Source organism: Egretta garzetta, unplaced genomic scaffold (genome assembly GCF_000687185.1).
Source record: "Egretta garzetta isolate BGI_Z169 unplaced genomic scaffold, ASM68718v1 scaffold8, whole genome shotgun sequence".
Taxonomy (NCBI): domain Eukaryota; kingdom Metazoa; phylum Chordata; class Aves; order Pelecaniformes; family Ardeidae; genus Egretta; species Egretta garzetta.
The window spans coordinates 2,514,634-2,528,727 of record NW_009260407.1 but is presented as its reverse complement, the minus strand read 5'-3'; the positions used below and the strand labels follow the sequence as shown (position 1 = coordinate 2,528,727).

Genomic DNA, 14,094 nt, shown 5'->3' with positions numbered 1-14,094 from the left:
AAGAAAAAAAATAATGGTTTGAATAGGAATAAGTACTTTCAATCAATATGAAATTTTTCTTTCTGTAAATAGCAAAACCCATTATTCATAATGGTCTATATGCAATAGAACACTTTGTCAACTTGATGCTTTCTTGTCAAATAATGTGTTAATTTAAACATTTTATATCTTTTGAAAATATTCTACCACCTCCAGTTTTTTTTAACTGCATCGGCAGTTTAAGAAAAAGCAACAAAACAATACAATGGCTCCCAAATTTATGGGAACAGTTGGCCACACTCAAAATTTATGACCAAGTATTTATCTCAGATCCTCACATGTCCTTCTTAGCAAACATACCCAAAACCACTGTGAAGATACAAGTGTGCCCTGAACATTCACCACGGCCTGATTACCCTCCCCTACTGATGAAAAAACGCTTGGGAAACAGCAGTCTAGGGCTTGATCCATTGTCTCAGAATACACAGCAAGAACTTCTCTGATAGTTCTTTATGAACATAATTTGGTCTACTCAGTTAATGTTAATCTCTCTACACCGCCCAGCACCATCTCCAATTATTGCCTTTATCACTGCTACACTTCCTCAACAGTTTTCTCTCCTTTGCTGTCACTTATCCCTAAAAAAAAAGCCTACCTCTAAAGAGCCATTGACCACAATTCAGTACTTCTGAGCACACTGAAAGAGACTCCTCCACAGGAAAACTGGGGTTTTGTGGGAGACCTGTACACATTTGAAAGCCAAGTCATGGTAAACAGAAGGATAAGTCTGTGTGTTCCTACCCCCAGCCTCTCTATGCCATTATTCTCCAAACTGCAGTAGGCATTGTGTTTTCCTTGCTCCCACAGTTATATGCCCTTCTGAAATGTTTTAATTCCTTTTTTTACTACTAATGAGAAAGAAGTGTAAAGATGGGAATCAAAAGAGTCAAGAAACAAAAATATGGATTACAGTGCCTTATTTTCCATAAGTTTTGACCCTTGAATTCTCTGGTTTGTGTTATCTTTGACTCAAGATTTTCTTTTTTCCCCTCTTCTGGCTCTGGAAAATCGCTCTCTAAAAAACCTAAACATTTTACTTAGTAGCACCAAAAGGAAAAAGCTATTTCACAGGTTTTGCAATATCTTTTCCATACCAGACACTGAATTATTCCCATTTTCTCCAAGAAGCTTGGCTGCTTCCGCAATGACCTGTTACTCTCAATATGATATATGAGTCATCACTTGTTGGTCACTAATTCTCATGCTATCTGCATACAAGTCAAATTCCACATTTTCTTCACAGTAGACAACTTTCTAATTACATCCATTAATCTTTGCCATCACTCCCCTCTCTCTGCATTTAGCAGCATTTATCAATCAGAAGTTTAATAATCAAGAATATTTTTCTTGTTTATTTTCTTCACTTTCTTCTCCTTGTACTCCAAGTACAGCTAGACAGAAGGTACAACACTCAAATATCCTGTCATTTAGTCATTCATTTCTTCATAACAACATATCTAGGCTACAGGAGTGAGCAATTGCAAGCTGCTGGTAAACATGCCCTACAGATTACACTATCTGCTAATTAACAGATACTACATATGACTTTATTGCAGGCCTGATAAGGGAGGGATGAGTTCAGAGCTCCCTTAGGTCAATATTCATACACTTGTCATTTTTTACATTATTAGTTCCAAACCCCAACAAATATAGTTACGCCACAGTATCATGCTATTTTTCGCTTCAAGGTCAACTTCTGAAGTCATATAGCAACAAGATGATTTCCACATTTCATGAGAAAAGAAGTATGTCCCTACCACAACACAGCAGTGAAATGATCTCAAAATCCAGAAGGTAAATGAAAACAACCCTTCTGTACATATTTTTAGTACAACTTTACGGGACACTGAACAAGCTGATTTTCAACTGCTTAGGGCTAGTTTTTCATAGGAAAAAAAAAAATCAATATTACGACAACTGGCTTTTCTCCCACTTTCAACAGCCTGCCTTACTTACGGAAATGGATTGAGCTAGAAGTTTGACAATAAGACAGATCTGCTCTGTAGTTAGACACATTCTTGAACTACCATCAATCCCAGCTGCCTGTATTTGGGCTGCAACTAACACCACATCACTCCTGCTCTCTAAGCTGCTGGTATATATCTTCCTTTGCCAAAAGGGATGTCATCTGTTCCAGAATATTTGGTAAATCGCTGAGGAATTAAAAAGGGATAAAGGAATTGAAGGACATTCAACAAGAGATTATCTTGCATAATTTTTAACTGTCCTGTTTGCAGAAAACAGGGATCAGAGTCAGAATGGAAAGAACACCCTCCTCACCCTGGGTGAATCTTAGCTCTAAAGCTGGATTCCATGGCTCATACTTCCCTATCATTAGTTTCAACACTCAGTGTGCCCTTGGAGACTTCTGCGAGATACAACAGCATGCTGTAGTAGTACTACTTTGAGTGGGAAAATGTCAAAACTGCCACTATTTTTGATAAGCTTACAAGAGCAGCAGTGGAATAAATGAGTTTTGATTTCACTTCATATCCAAGAAGAGATATGGATGTAGAATAATGGCAAGGGCTTTGCGTGTAATGGCTATTGTAAGAGCTGTCATATACTATAGCCATGAATCAGAAAGTTTGGTAGTGAATGCTGCCAGACACTTCAATAGTCAAAATATTCACTTTGAAAGATGAGACTCTGCCTTCACTTTGTCAACATGGACCAAATGCTCGTTAATTATTGGTTTCCCATGAACTCAGTATTAAAGACTAACAATACAGTACCAGCTCTTCAGCCACTGCCACTTTACAGGTCTTCACTGACTACAGAGAAACTCTACTGAACTGCATGTTAGATCATATCCAAAAGACATGAGGAACAATCTACCTTCAAAAAAAAAAAAAAATGACAAGGGTTGGAAGGGACCTCAGGAGATCATCCAGTCCAACCTCTCTGCTAAAGCAGGTTCACCTAGAGCAGGTTGCACAGGACATCGTCCAGGCAGGCTTTGAATATCTCCAGAGAAGGAGACTCCACAACCCCCCTGGGCAGCCTCTTCCAGTCCTCTGTCACCCTCAAAATAAAGAAATTCTTCCACATATTCAACTGAAACCTCTTACCCTTGTTTTCATGTGGGAGAGGCCAGAAAAGGCAATCTTCTGAAATGGAAATCAAGTCTATACTTGATTATCTGGTGCACAGGTAAAAGCACTAGTCTTGAATCTAAAGATATTACAGGCAGAAGTGAAAATTGTAATATATGTATTATCATAAGGATGTAATACTTACCAGTCACCAATAGTGGCTTGTAATAGCAGTAGACTTACTCCAACATTATTGCTGAACTGCAGAAAATGAAAAATTTCTTAATTTGATACATCCCTCTTCCTGTGGATAGGGAACTGTTCACATGTATATAGTGTTATCAGAAGTCCATTGAAGCACTCTTGCAGTCCAAGATAATAATTTTGACCCTTGCAGGTTCAGGATTTCAACTCTCTTCTAATCAGGAGGCGAAATCTTAAGTCAAAACAGCTGAATGAAACAGATTTAGACCACTGTATTTATAGAAAAGATACAAGTGAGGAACAACCCCTTATGTTCTCTCACTGGAAGACCACTGGGGAAAAGGCATGTGTAGTGCTATCTACCCCAAACTGCCTATCAGATCAGCAAAACCAGCAGATGAATTCCACCTCACATTCTCGACTCCCTGCCTCCAAAATATTCTTTCTGAAGTAAAAACGAGGCTATGAAGAATCATTATCTGCTGTCATAGGGCAGGAGACATTTAGAACAAATCTGGGGGCTTCTTCATATACCTTTGTACGCCATAGGGGGTCTAAGCCAAACAGAAGTTGTCATTTGATGAAATTTATGTTTCAAACTGCAAAACACTCCAGTACAAGGTGGTTCCTCCCTTTCAAAAGGTAAGAAAAGACTTTCATTAATCTCCTTGTAATCTCCTGGGCATTACATCATTTAAAAAAAAAAAAAAAAAGCACCATTCACATCTGTGAGACAATGCTTTTTTGGTCTCTTATGACTGTCTCTTTAAAGGCTGCGCTCACAGCCTGCAGCTAACAAGGACCTTTCCTTCCAAATGAAAAGAGGAGAGCAACAGAATAATTGATTTTATCTCTGCAAGAGTGGACTGCAATAGCACTTTGGGCTATTGGCATGACTGATCGACCGTAGACCCTGGGTCTCCCACTGTGCCTAATTTGCTAAGGATGCCATCCCTTGACAGCTACAGGATCTGGCTTAGTCTACAGTGAGGTGTGCTTGGAGCTCTGCTAAGCTCTAACCTCTTCAATGTAAACTGATAGTCTTCACAGTAGGATTTAGAGAGGCCTACAAGGAGGACACCACTGGAAATAACTATTTTTCCTCGAGTTAAAAAAAAAAAAAAAAAAAAAAATTGAGACCTGCTATCACATCAGATTTCTGAAAGCTTCCCCAGTGAGACAGGTCAGAGAGAGGATTTTTTAGAAGTGTTCCCAATCTGATTTTAGCAACTGACGGCAGCAGCTTCTAGAGAATCAGCAATGTCAGGTGGGACTGTTCATCTCCTCCAACATTTTCCCCAACTCTCAGGAGAGCAGGCACAAAAGCCAGTGTAAAGCACACAGTTCTGGGTCTTACCCCTTATACCACTGCGCAGTCCACATTCCAAACCCAGAACCTCCCTGAAGCAAATAAATTCCTCTAATACCACAAGATACAAAGTAGCACTGAATCACTCCCATTTCAGCTAATAAAGGTACATCTTCTCCTGTCCTGACTGGTAATAACATTCCCAACTATTCTCTCCACCACCACCACCCAATGCTAGAAAGAACAGAAGGCTAGGCCACCATTCCTTTAATTTCCTTTCATTTAAAACTCATTAATAGGAATGAATTTGAAGTAGTTAGGGATCTAGCCAGCATTGAAACCCATGCAATTATATTTACAATAAATATCCGTTATCTTGGAGCTACACACACAACGGCACAGTGCTTAACACGCTGTGATAAAGGTGCTAATCACAACCACTAAATATAAAAGAAGGGAAAGGCATCTGTAATCCATTCATCTTTAGAGAGAAAGAAGAGGACACTGTACCACAGAGCAATTAAAATCTGAACAGTTGGAGAAATAAAGGGAAAATTCAAGGCAGGCCTGCACAAAGAAAGGGGGAGAAAACAAAACAAAAAAAAAAAACCCAGCCCTAACACAAAAATTCAAACCCACAGGAAATTTCTGATGCACCATTCCTATTAATAGGATAAAAGTTGCTGGCAGATACTATCGCTAAGCATTTTATTAATTAACCGGAGATACACAGATACAAGGGGTTTGAAAGTACCAAGGACGAACGGGCTGCACAAACTGCCTCTTTGCAAAGAACACAGTGTGCTTCCTATAAGGATAGTGCCTAAATTAGCCAGCAGCACTTTTTGAGTCAAAGAAAACCTCTAGTTAAACCAATTCTGTTGTCCCCTCCACCACTCATTCCCTTTTTATTTGCATAGGTCTAAGACCATAAAACTTAGTGCATGTGAGTTTCTAGGAAAGTGAATGGCAAACTTTTGAAAAAACGGATTTTTCAAGATATCAACTTGGATTTCTATTTTAGTTTAATTTTTAACCCACCAGTGCACTATTCCCAAACACTATTTCTTCATGTAGAAGCATTTAAATAATTTTATTTCCCCTCACAAAAGGCTCTGTGAACCTAAAAAATAAACCATGTTGACATACCTAAGCCTAGGGATTTATTGCACATTGGGGATTCTCTCTTCTGGAGACTTGTTGACAAATCCTCAAGCAGGCTCTGTGTCTTTGGCAAGATCCATGCGTTACAATTTTTTTTCCCCTGATCCGTGTCATCAGTCATACAACCAGGTAGTACAGTGATTCAGTGAAAGGACAGAATACTGAAAAACAGGGTTTCTACCTCTCTTATTGCCAGGGTTTATACATCGCTACATTACTCACCATTTTCTGTAATTTTCTTAAGAAAATACTGTCATTCAGAAAAATACCAAGCAACAGCAATAGGTCATCAGTTTAAATTGTAAATAACGGTGGACTTTGTTCTCATTTTTATTTTCAAAACACCCTTTTGTAATACAACATTGCCTGCAATGTCTTGTTAAAGGATTTAATTTTGTTCAATAAAGAGACAAGAATTGCAAGTTGGAAGCTTTTAGAAAGACATTGGCATTCATAGGCTGTGGGAAAGTTCTGCAAATCCTTTATTTATAGATACATTTTTTTTCTAGATGGAGAAGAGCAAATAAATTATAACAAACAATTTATTCAACACATGTTGCTGTTTGTTCTTTTCCAGAATGTGAAAGTCATCAGAAATTCATGAACAAATCTATTAATTATTTGAATAAACCCAATTACATTCTTTCTACAGTTCATTGTTCCAACTGCTCTGTTTTGCAAGGAACAGACAAGACTATGTACAGGATACACTTGGTTTTTTCATTAGAAGCAATCAGTCTTGAGTCAGCAAAGTTCAACATTTACCTTCTGTTTCAGTGGGACTATTCCTAAAAGTTAAGCATGTGCTAAAGGGATTTTTTTTTCGAAAGAACACACCTCCAGTAAGTTAAGTACCTGCTGGCCCCATTAATGAATCACTGTTGTAGCAAGGTCTCTTGTTCAATAGCTTCAAGATAAAAAAACCGCATCATTTCTTCTCCATTACTGAAGAAGCCTTTTCTCTCTGCTAAGGAATGCTTTGCAGAACAAAAAACATTGAAGGCTGCAGGTGCAGTCACTTACCACATATAACAAACATTTAGGGAAAACACGCTGTTAGCGTTTGCCCAGTATTAAGTGCAGCAGTGTATAAACCCTTCACACAGTGTGAGTGTCATAAAATTCATGGGTTTTAGAGTAGCTGAGTCCTACATCTGAACAAAAGTCTGCAGCTACCCATCTGGACCACATTAGTGAAACGAGATGCAACTTTCAAAGTAACCAGAGTTTCTCACAGCGCTATCAGAATTTCGGGTGGGAAGGGGACAAGGGGAAGAAAAATCAGGTCTCAGGATCCATAGGTTTTTGCTGAAAACATTCTTGGTGGCAAAACCTGTAAATATGTTTCCTTCTGCTTTCCATTTCACAGCAGGTATGATAAAAGACCCTGAGTTTTAGTATTTTTGCTTTCACTGCAAAAACTTTTTGAATGTGGAAATATACTATAGCTCTACACTCTCTTCCCCATGCCCTCTTAATCACAGGGGACTGGCTAGGTGCCTAAAAAGTTAAATGTTCATTGGAGGAATGGCTTGATGTTCTACAGAAATAGCATAAGCAGGGCTTCCAAAAGTTCTGCCTGAAAGCCTAATTCTGCTCCTCCTGAAATAAGTTTTGGAAAGTTCAATCTGAGACCATCACATAGATCCTTTCATTCCAGGTGCTGCAGCTTTCCTCTGGCACTGTCCCATATTGATTATAGGCCAACTTCAGTGCAGTCTACTGCCAGAACAGGCAGTTCCACCCTTCCACCTGAAAGCCTTTTCCTTTCATCTATTTGGTTTTTGAGCTGGAAAGGGATTAGTTTTCAGGCAGATTAGTCCTCGATCCAGCTCACCAGATGGCTACACAAACAAAGGTGGCACTGTGAGGAAGGGAGTGGGAAGGTGCAGCCAGAGGTGGTGAAGGATTTTCAGAGCCAGCCTGCACTTAAGTTGGCTTCACATGCTTGCAAAACCCTTAGTTTCTTCTTAGGTTTCTCTGCATCACAATAGCTAAGGGATCATGCAGATTTTGCCCAGCTAAAACCCTTCTTAGTTCTAGAGAACAGTTTTATTACTCTCCAACAAACATCAGGCATGGTTGTATGTATAACCTCCACACCACTGTTTCTGTGCCAGGAAACCTGTCAAACCTCGAACCTGAAGGACATTTGAGTGATCTGATAATTTCATTCTTTAGTTTCTAGTGAAAAGTTTCATCAGGGGTCAGCTGCAATGAGATGACATCTCTCCACTAATTTGGGACCACTTAGTCCCAATTTAATCTGACTTTCATCAGGAGACTTGAACCCATACTTGTTTGCTTTGATTACAATCATTTATGTTTCCACCCCTACACCTTTTTCCAGTCTTGTATAATCACAGCAATGTAGGTAGGCATGAGGAATCAGTCAGGTGGCATTATAAAGGTAAGTGGTAGCCAACTTTTTTTTTTCTGAGGGTCTTCCAGCAAAACCTAAATTCCTCAGAATAAGGTAAGGACTGGAACTCGACAGCTAAAATCCATTAATCGAATACCATTAAGGGAGTACTTGATAGCTGCCTTGTTAGGACCATGAGGCACCTGCCTGTAGCAAGGAAGTGGAATGTGTGATCCCAAAAGTCCACTCTAGTTTTAAGTTCCATTGTTTGCAAACACTGTTTTACCAGGGGAAGGAAGAAAGTCCTTGAACATCAGTCAACATTTCTTTGGTTATGAACAAAACATTACTCACAGGCTCAGGTGGGGGAGTAGAGGGTAGGATCAAGTATACCCTGTCACACATCTGCACCTCAGCTGGTGGTACAGACTTCCATTACAGTCAATTGGAGAAAAGTAGGTGACATTACGGCACAATTTTTATCATCCTAGGGTCAATTTCTTAACAGGTCAAATGACTCATGCCTAAAAGTGCCTGCTTCTTTTGAACAAAGAGTTAAATATGAACTACAAAAGAACAAAGCTAAGCATTATCCTCTCTGGTTAGGACACCTCCCTCTTCCTTCCACAGTCTGTCTTAAAGAACATGTAAATGTTTCGGTATAATGAAAACAGCATCATAGTGACCTCAGCTGCCCAAATATACACAGCCTCCTTTAGAGGTAAGTCTTCACTAGCATTTTCTGCTGATGCAATTCAGTTTTGCCCGCTAGGACAGAAAACTACTCTAGCCAGGTTCATATTCCCTCTGGTAAAGAGCTGGAGTTGGGCCTTCCACCCACTGCATGTGAACTGTAGCCTCACAGGTCAATGGTGTCTGCAATGCCGTTTATTTAAGCACATTTTGATGTTATTTTCATTCATTTTTTTCTGGACCAACATATGAGGAAATCTAAAATGAAATTGCTAGTGATTTCCAGATGCTTTAAACCACTTTTTAGTTTCCACACCAAAACAACAGTAGTCATTACTGCTTATCACCAAATACAAGAGTTAAACCCTTTCTTAAACAGCCTGTGAAGGAGAATCTTTAAACACAATATTGTTTCCTAGCATAAGCATATGTTAGCATGTGTGAGAATACAAGTCTTCATCATCATTATGAACTGTGCTTCATCACTTCCTATTGCATACCTCCAAATTAGAAAAATTTTGTCAAAAACGTGTATCAAAGGCGGCATCAGATTCCTTTTATGAATATGTCAGTGTTATAAATTCTTAGTAAATTGTTAGGCAGTAGGGTGCTTGCATGATTAAAACCTTCTGGGCTTTGGAAGGCATTTTCTCTGCAGGAATTTGTCAAATCCTGTTCAGTTCGCTATTGGGAGCACTTAAAAGACAAATAATGTTACATACAATCTGGCCACTGTAGATGCATTTCTGCCATTTTAATGAGTCTCTCTCACTTCCAGACAACAAAATCATCGCCATCCAGAAGGTAAGCAAACAATTAAATGCATGATACCTATTATGCAGATCCATTTAATAGCCATCTTTTGCTAACGTATATTCCCCAAAGTATACTGGTAGGTAGTATAGGTGGCACAAGCTAGCTTATATTTTGGTAACACTACATACTTTTTCAAGGAGAGGGAGATGGAAAGAGACAGTTTCTGGCCATTTATATAGTAACAGATATTGAGGAAATCGGGAGAGATCACCAGGACAGAAATTGCATCATAAAGTAAAAATGAGCCGACCATATTATCACCTACCTTACGTTTGTTTGTTGGACAAACATACAAGTAGCTCAAAATAGTCTTCAGACCGACTTTATCATTCAGTTTCTCATATGTCGTCCCATAATCTGTTGACCTACAATTCAAAGAGAGATTTCGTAAGTACAAACAATCACAAAGCCACAAGTCACTTGGCATCACAAAACCACGAGTCACTTGGCGGCTTTTCAATATAAGTCATGCTTTACATAGCGGAATGGCTCTCTAGAGCTTTTTCAGTGATTCATGTAGTATATAATGATACTTAATTATATACACACAGCATCATGTGAGTGCTTATAATTTGCATTTAAATTAGATTAGGAAAAATCAAACCGGCATCTTCCCAAAGCATTTTAAAATAGACATGTACAATAAGAAATACTAAATTCTGCATACAGAGATGATAATGGTTGTCAGAAATGCCAAATAGCAGACAGCAAGAGACTGAAGTTATCAATTCAATGTATACTCCAAGCTTAGACTAATTTTGCTAAGAGAAGAGTCTTTTCTCAGCATATTCCAAAGTAGCTGCTCCAGCTGATTGTTCAATGACATTGGAGTTCAGTTTTCTATGAAAAAACATCGATGTCCTTTTGAAAACATAACTAACATGAGCATTACACCCACAACTTATATGGTTTTTTTCACATGGACTAGCAGAGAGTGTGGAAACACGTGCTTTACTCTCGCTTTAAGAGCCACCATTCAGTAGAGAAAATAATACACTTCCAATATGAAGGTTGCCCGCAGAGACACTGACTACATGTCATGAGGAAGAATAGAACAAGTGAACAAACAAGACTATACAGAGTTCATGGAACATCTACTTTTAAGATGTGACTGGAACCAAGATCAATTATCAGCCGAGGTTTTGTTCATTATGCTGCTCATGCTTGCCTAAATTATGTCCTAATATCCAGGGGATTTAGATAATCAGCCCAAACGAGTACGGGTATCCACAAATCACAGAAAAGTGACATGTATCTGGGTAACAGAGGCATTCAGAAGTGTAACATATTCTTGCAGATAATAAATCTGCATCTTGTCTTTAAAATATACAAATGGGTCCACATAGAACTTCACTTGCAAGCAGTAACATGAGTTTTCCCTTTGCTAATCACTCCAAAACCAGTCATTCTAAAGTAAACCCTAGGCACCTATTATTCCCACATTCTCCACTGTCTGGGAAACAATGGCTAAATTCACTTAATGTCTACATTTTTTTTTTCTCTCCCCTTTTTTTTTTTTTCGGAGTGTGGAGGGTGTTGAGTTTCTGGATCAGGTTCCACACCTACATGCATACCACAGCTTCTGGGATTTCAGATTTTGTAATCAGTGCATGAATAAAACAAGAAGGCAGCAGCTTGGGGTTTTACCCATTAAGATGAATTGCACTAAAGCGTGGATTTGCATTGCAGTTGAGGCTTTCTATTCAAGAACTTTATCAAAGCATTTGCACATATCTGTCCTGGTCATATAACAATTGACCTATGGTTTACAACCATAGCTTTTTCCTTTCCCCCCAATAAACATATGCACCCCTGTGCACATATATGACCTTTGTTGGTTAGAATATGAATGTCAAATTCTCATCTACTCATTGATCTTTCCCTTTTATAAGGTCGTCTCTCTCAGGAGCACATATAAACTAACCGAGCTATTTCCTCAGTGGACTGAGGAGGAGGAGGAGGATGTTACAGTTGTTTCTGTTACTGAACATTTCAGAGATGTTCCAGCATTCAGATGCAAGGAGCCACAGCAGGATGCTGAACATAGCCCTGCCAAAGACTGCTGGTTCACTTTGGCTACCTCATCCACCTCACCAGCCAGCCTTCTCAGAAATTAATAATTTCTGTTGTGGTTTGCCTAAAAACCAAAACCTATCCCTTGTGAAGTTTGGTCTGATAAAGACATGTAAAGGTTATAAGGACTAAATCTGACCCGCTGAGTTCGAAAAAAGTACATTAATAAAGAAATGCAGCTGCTCTTTATACCAGTGACAGTGATTTCAAAATGGGACCCTTCAAAAGGGTATAGGAGTGAAGAAAATCTGACACATAAAACTTGCTTTGAAATTGTTAAAGAAAAGGAGCCAGTACCCCTGCCACAGCACAGGCAAACAGATGTCAAAGGCCTATTGCACATGGTAATCTTAGTCAGAATTGCCAGCCATTCCTTACTTCAATTCTCTAGGCAATTATTTTGCATTCATAGCTTTATTTACAGGTAACGTTATATCCAGATGGAAGCGTGTGCTTCTGTCAACATCTATAAAAGCAACTGAAAGATTGAAAAGCTTAGAAAAAACATTTTTTTTTTCAGATGAACAAATACACAAGCAAAGGAGCTACTATTAGATCTTACTCTCATTTATCATGTTCTAAACTAGCAATAGCCAGTCCTTCTACCTGCCCAGATACAAGTTGGTGTTTCTCTTACACCACTTTACAATTACCTGTAATTTTAACAGGGAGGTGAACATTATACAACAGCAAAGAGGCACCTAGAAGCACTTTAACACAAGGAAATGGTGATAGATACGCTAACACAGAGCAGCAGAACAAAAGAATTGTCTTATGAAACACCATGTACGACATGAAGCCTCTGTTGGGATCTAACCCAGGGGTATCACCAACCTGCATTCATCTTATTCCTCTTATATATATGTATACAAACAGGCATTGGTTAGCAGCCTGGATAATGAGCTCTTCGTTTTTCTTATTAAACGAGTATATAAAGCAGCATGAGAATCCTAACCCACGAAAACCTATCAGCCATTTGGTGAGCCAGGAATCCAGCCTACCCTGGAAGTGTTGCAAAAGACAGATGCACCTCAGCAGGGTGTAGGCAGCAATGCCAGTGTACGTTCAACAAATTCAATCCCAGGTATCTGAAGGGGAATGGGTATGTATCAACCAACATCTCCCACACCTTGTGTGGTAAAGGCTGCGTCTCTGAAGCTCGGCAGAGAGAACTCAGTTTTAGTGCACTTGTATAACATGAACAGTGCAAGCAAATGCTGGATAAATCATCTGAAAAGACTAAACCCAGGGTGGACCTGTAGAGCTGAAAACACAAAAATGAAACTGTACCTCCTGAACCGTCTCCTGAAAAGCCACAGCTAATGAAATAACAATTTGTAAATGAGTGAACAGGAAGCCCTATTTTATTAGTTCTTGTGTAGATATGCATGTTGCAATGGTTTCTCAAATTGCTTGGGGGGAGGAGGGGCATTTATACATGTTTCATCAAATTAATTTAAATCTCTATGTAAATTTTTTCTTTTTTTAGATTGATTTGGCCTGGTACAGTTAGAAGCTAGTCCAAAATAAGTCCAGATGAATTTGAAATAGGAAGGTCTGCAGAGAAATTTGATATATGTGCAAGTCTGTCTAAATACGGAAAAAAAATAGATATGCATTAGGGCATTTGGATGTCACGGAAATGCAGATGATACTTAGTAAAAGAATAATATTCAGAAACAGAGTATTGAATCAATTTTGAACTTCACACCTGTCCCACCATTTTAGTTGTAATTGCTTCCATTAAATCCATCCCAAATTTTACAAGTAGCTGTTTAGAATCAGACTGCCTATTTTTTCAGTAAGGGAGAATGATTTCTACAAACACCCAAGATAAACACTTTAATTATTACTAGTTCATTTGACAGTATAAAAAAAAATACCAAAACTGTGGGACTGAAGCTCTGACTTCCCTGAATAATAAATTAAAACAAACCTAGAAACAAAACTAGAATAATTTATATTTTGCAAACTATTTGCAAGAAAGTTGACATTTAAATAACTTCATTATTATTCATTGACAGGGCTTTTCCCTCTCCTCCCGTCAGGGTAAATGACATTTCTATTACAGTATTATAATAAACTCCTGCACATTTTAAATAAAGTCACTGAATTCCATTAGTCCACCTACTGTCATGAATATATCTCAATCCATTCTTACCAATACTTCACAATTATAATAGGCATTCTGAATCAACCAGTAACATGAACCCTATGGAAATTTTCTTCTTTCTCAAGAAGCGCAGACTGAAATTCAGAGGACTGTCAATTTGAATATATAGATTAAATAAATTCTCTAGCAAGTTGCTGTTTATTCTCCGTTGTTACAAATTTAAGGTTGTCTGTACTTATTTTACATAAGCTGCTGAAGACTTGAAAAATCAACCAGTTGATTGTTT

The 14,094-nt window shown here is 38.5% G+C and overlaps 1 protein-coding gene across 1 annotated transcript in view; it reads right to left on the bottom strand.

Annotated features, from left to right (window-relative positions):
* Nucleotides 1–14,094, bottom strand: part of SORCS1 (sortilin related VPS10 domain containing receptor 1) — a 211,034-nt gene that overhangs the window by 158,785 nt on the left and 38,155 nt on the right. The window contains exon 4 of the mRNA XM_035898973.1: nt 9,888–9,987. Within this exon, the coding sequence (XP_035754866.1) occupies nt 9,888–9,987 (100 nt within the window). The remainder of the gene's footprint in view (nt 1–9,887; nt 9,988–14,094) is intronic.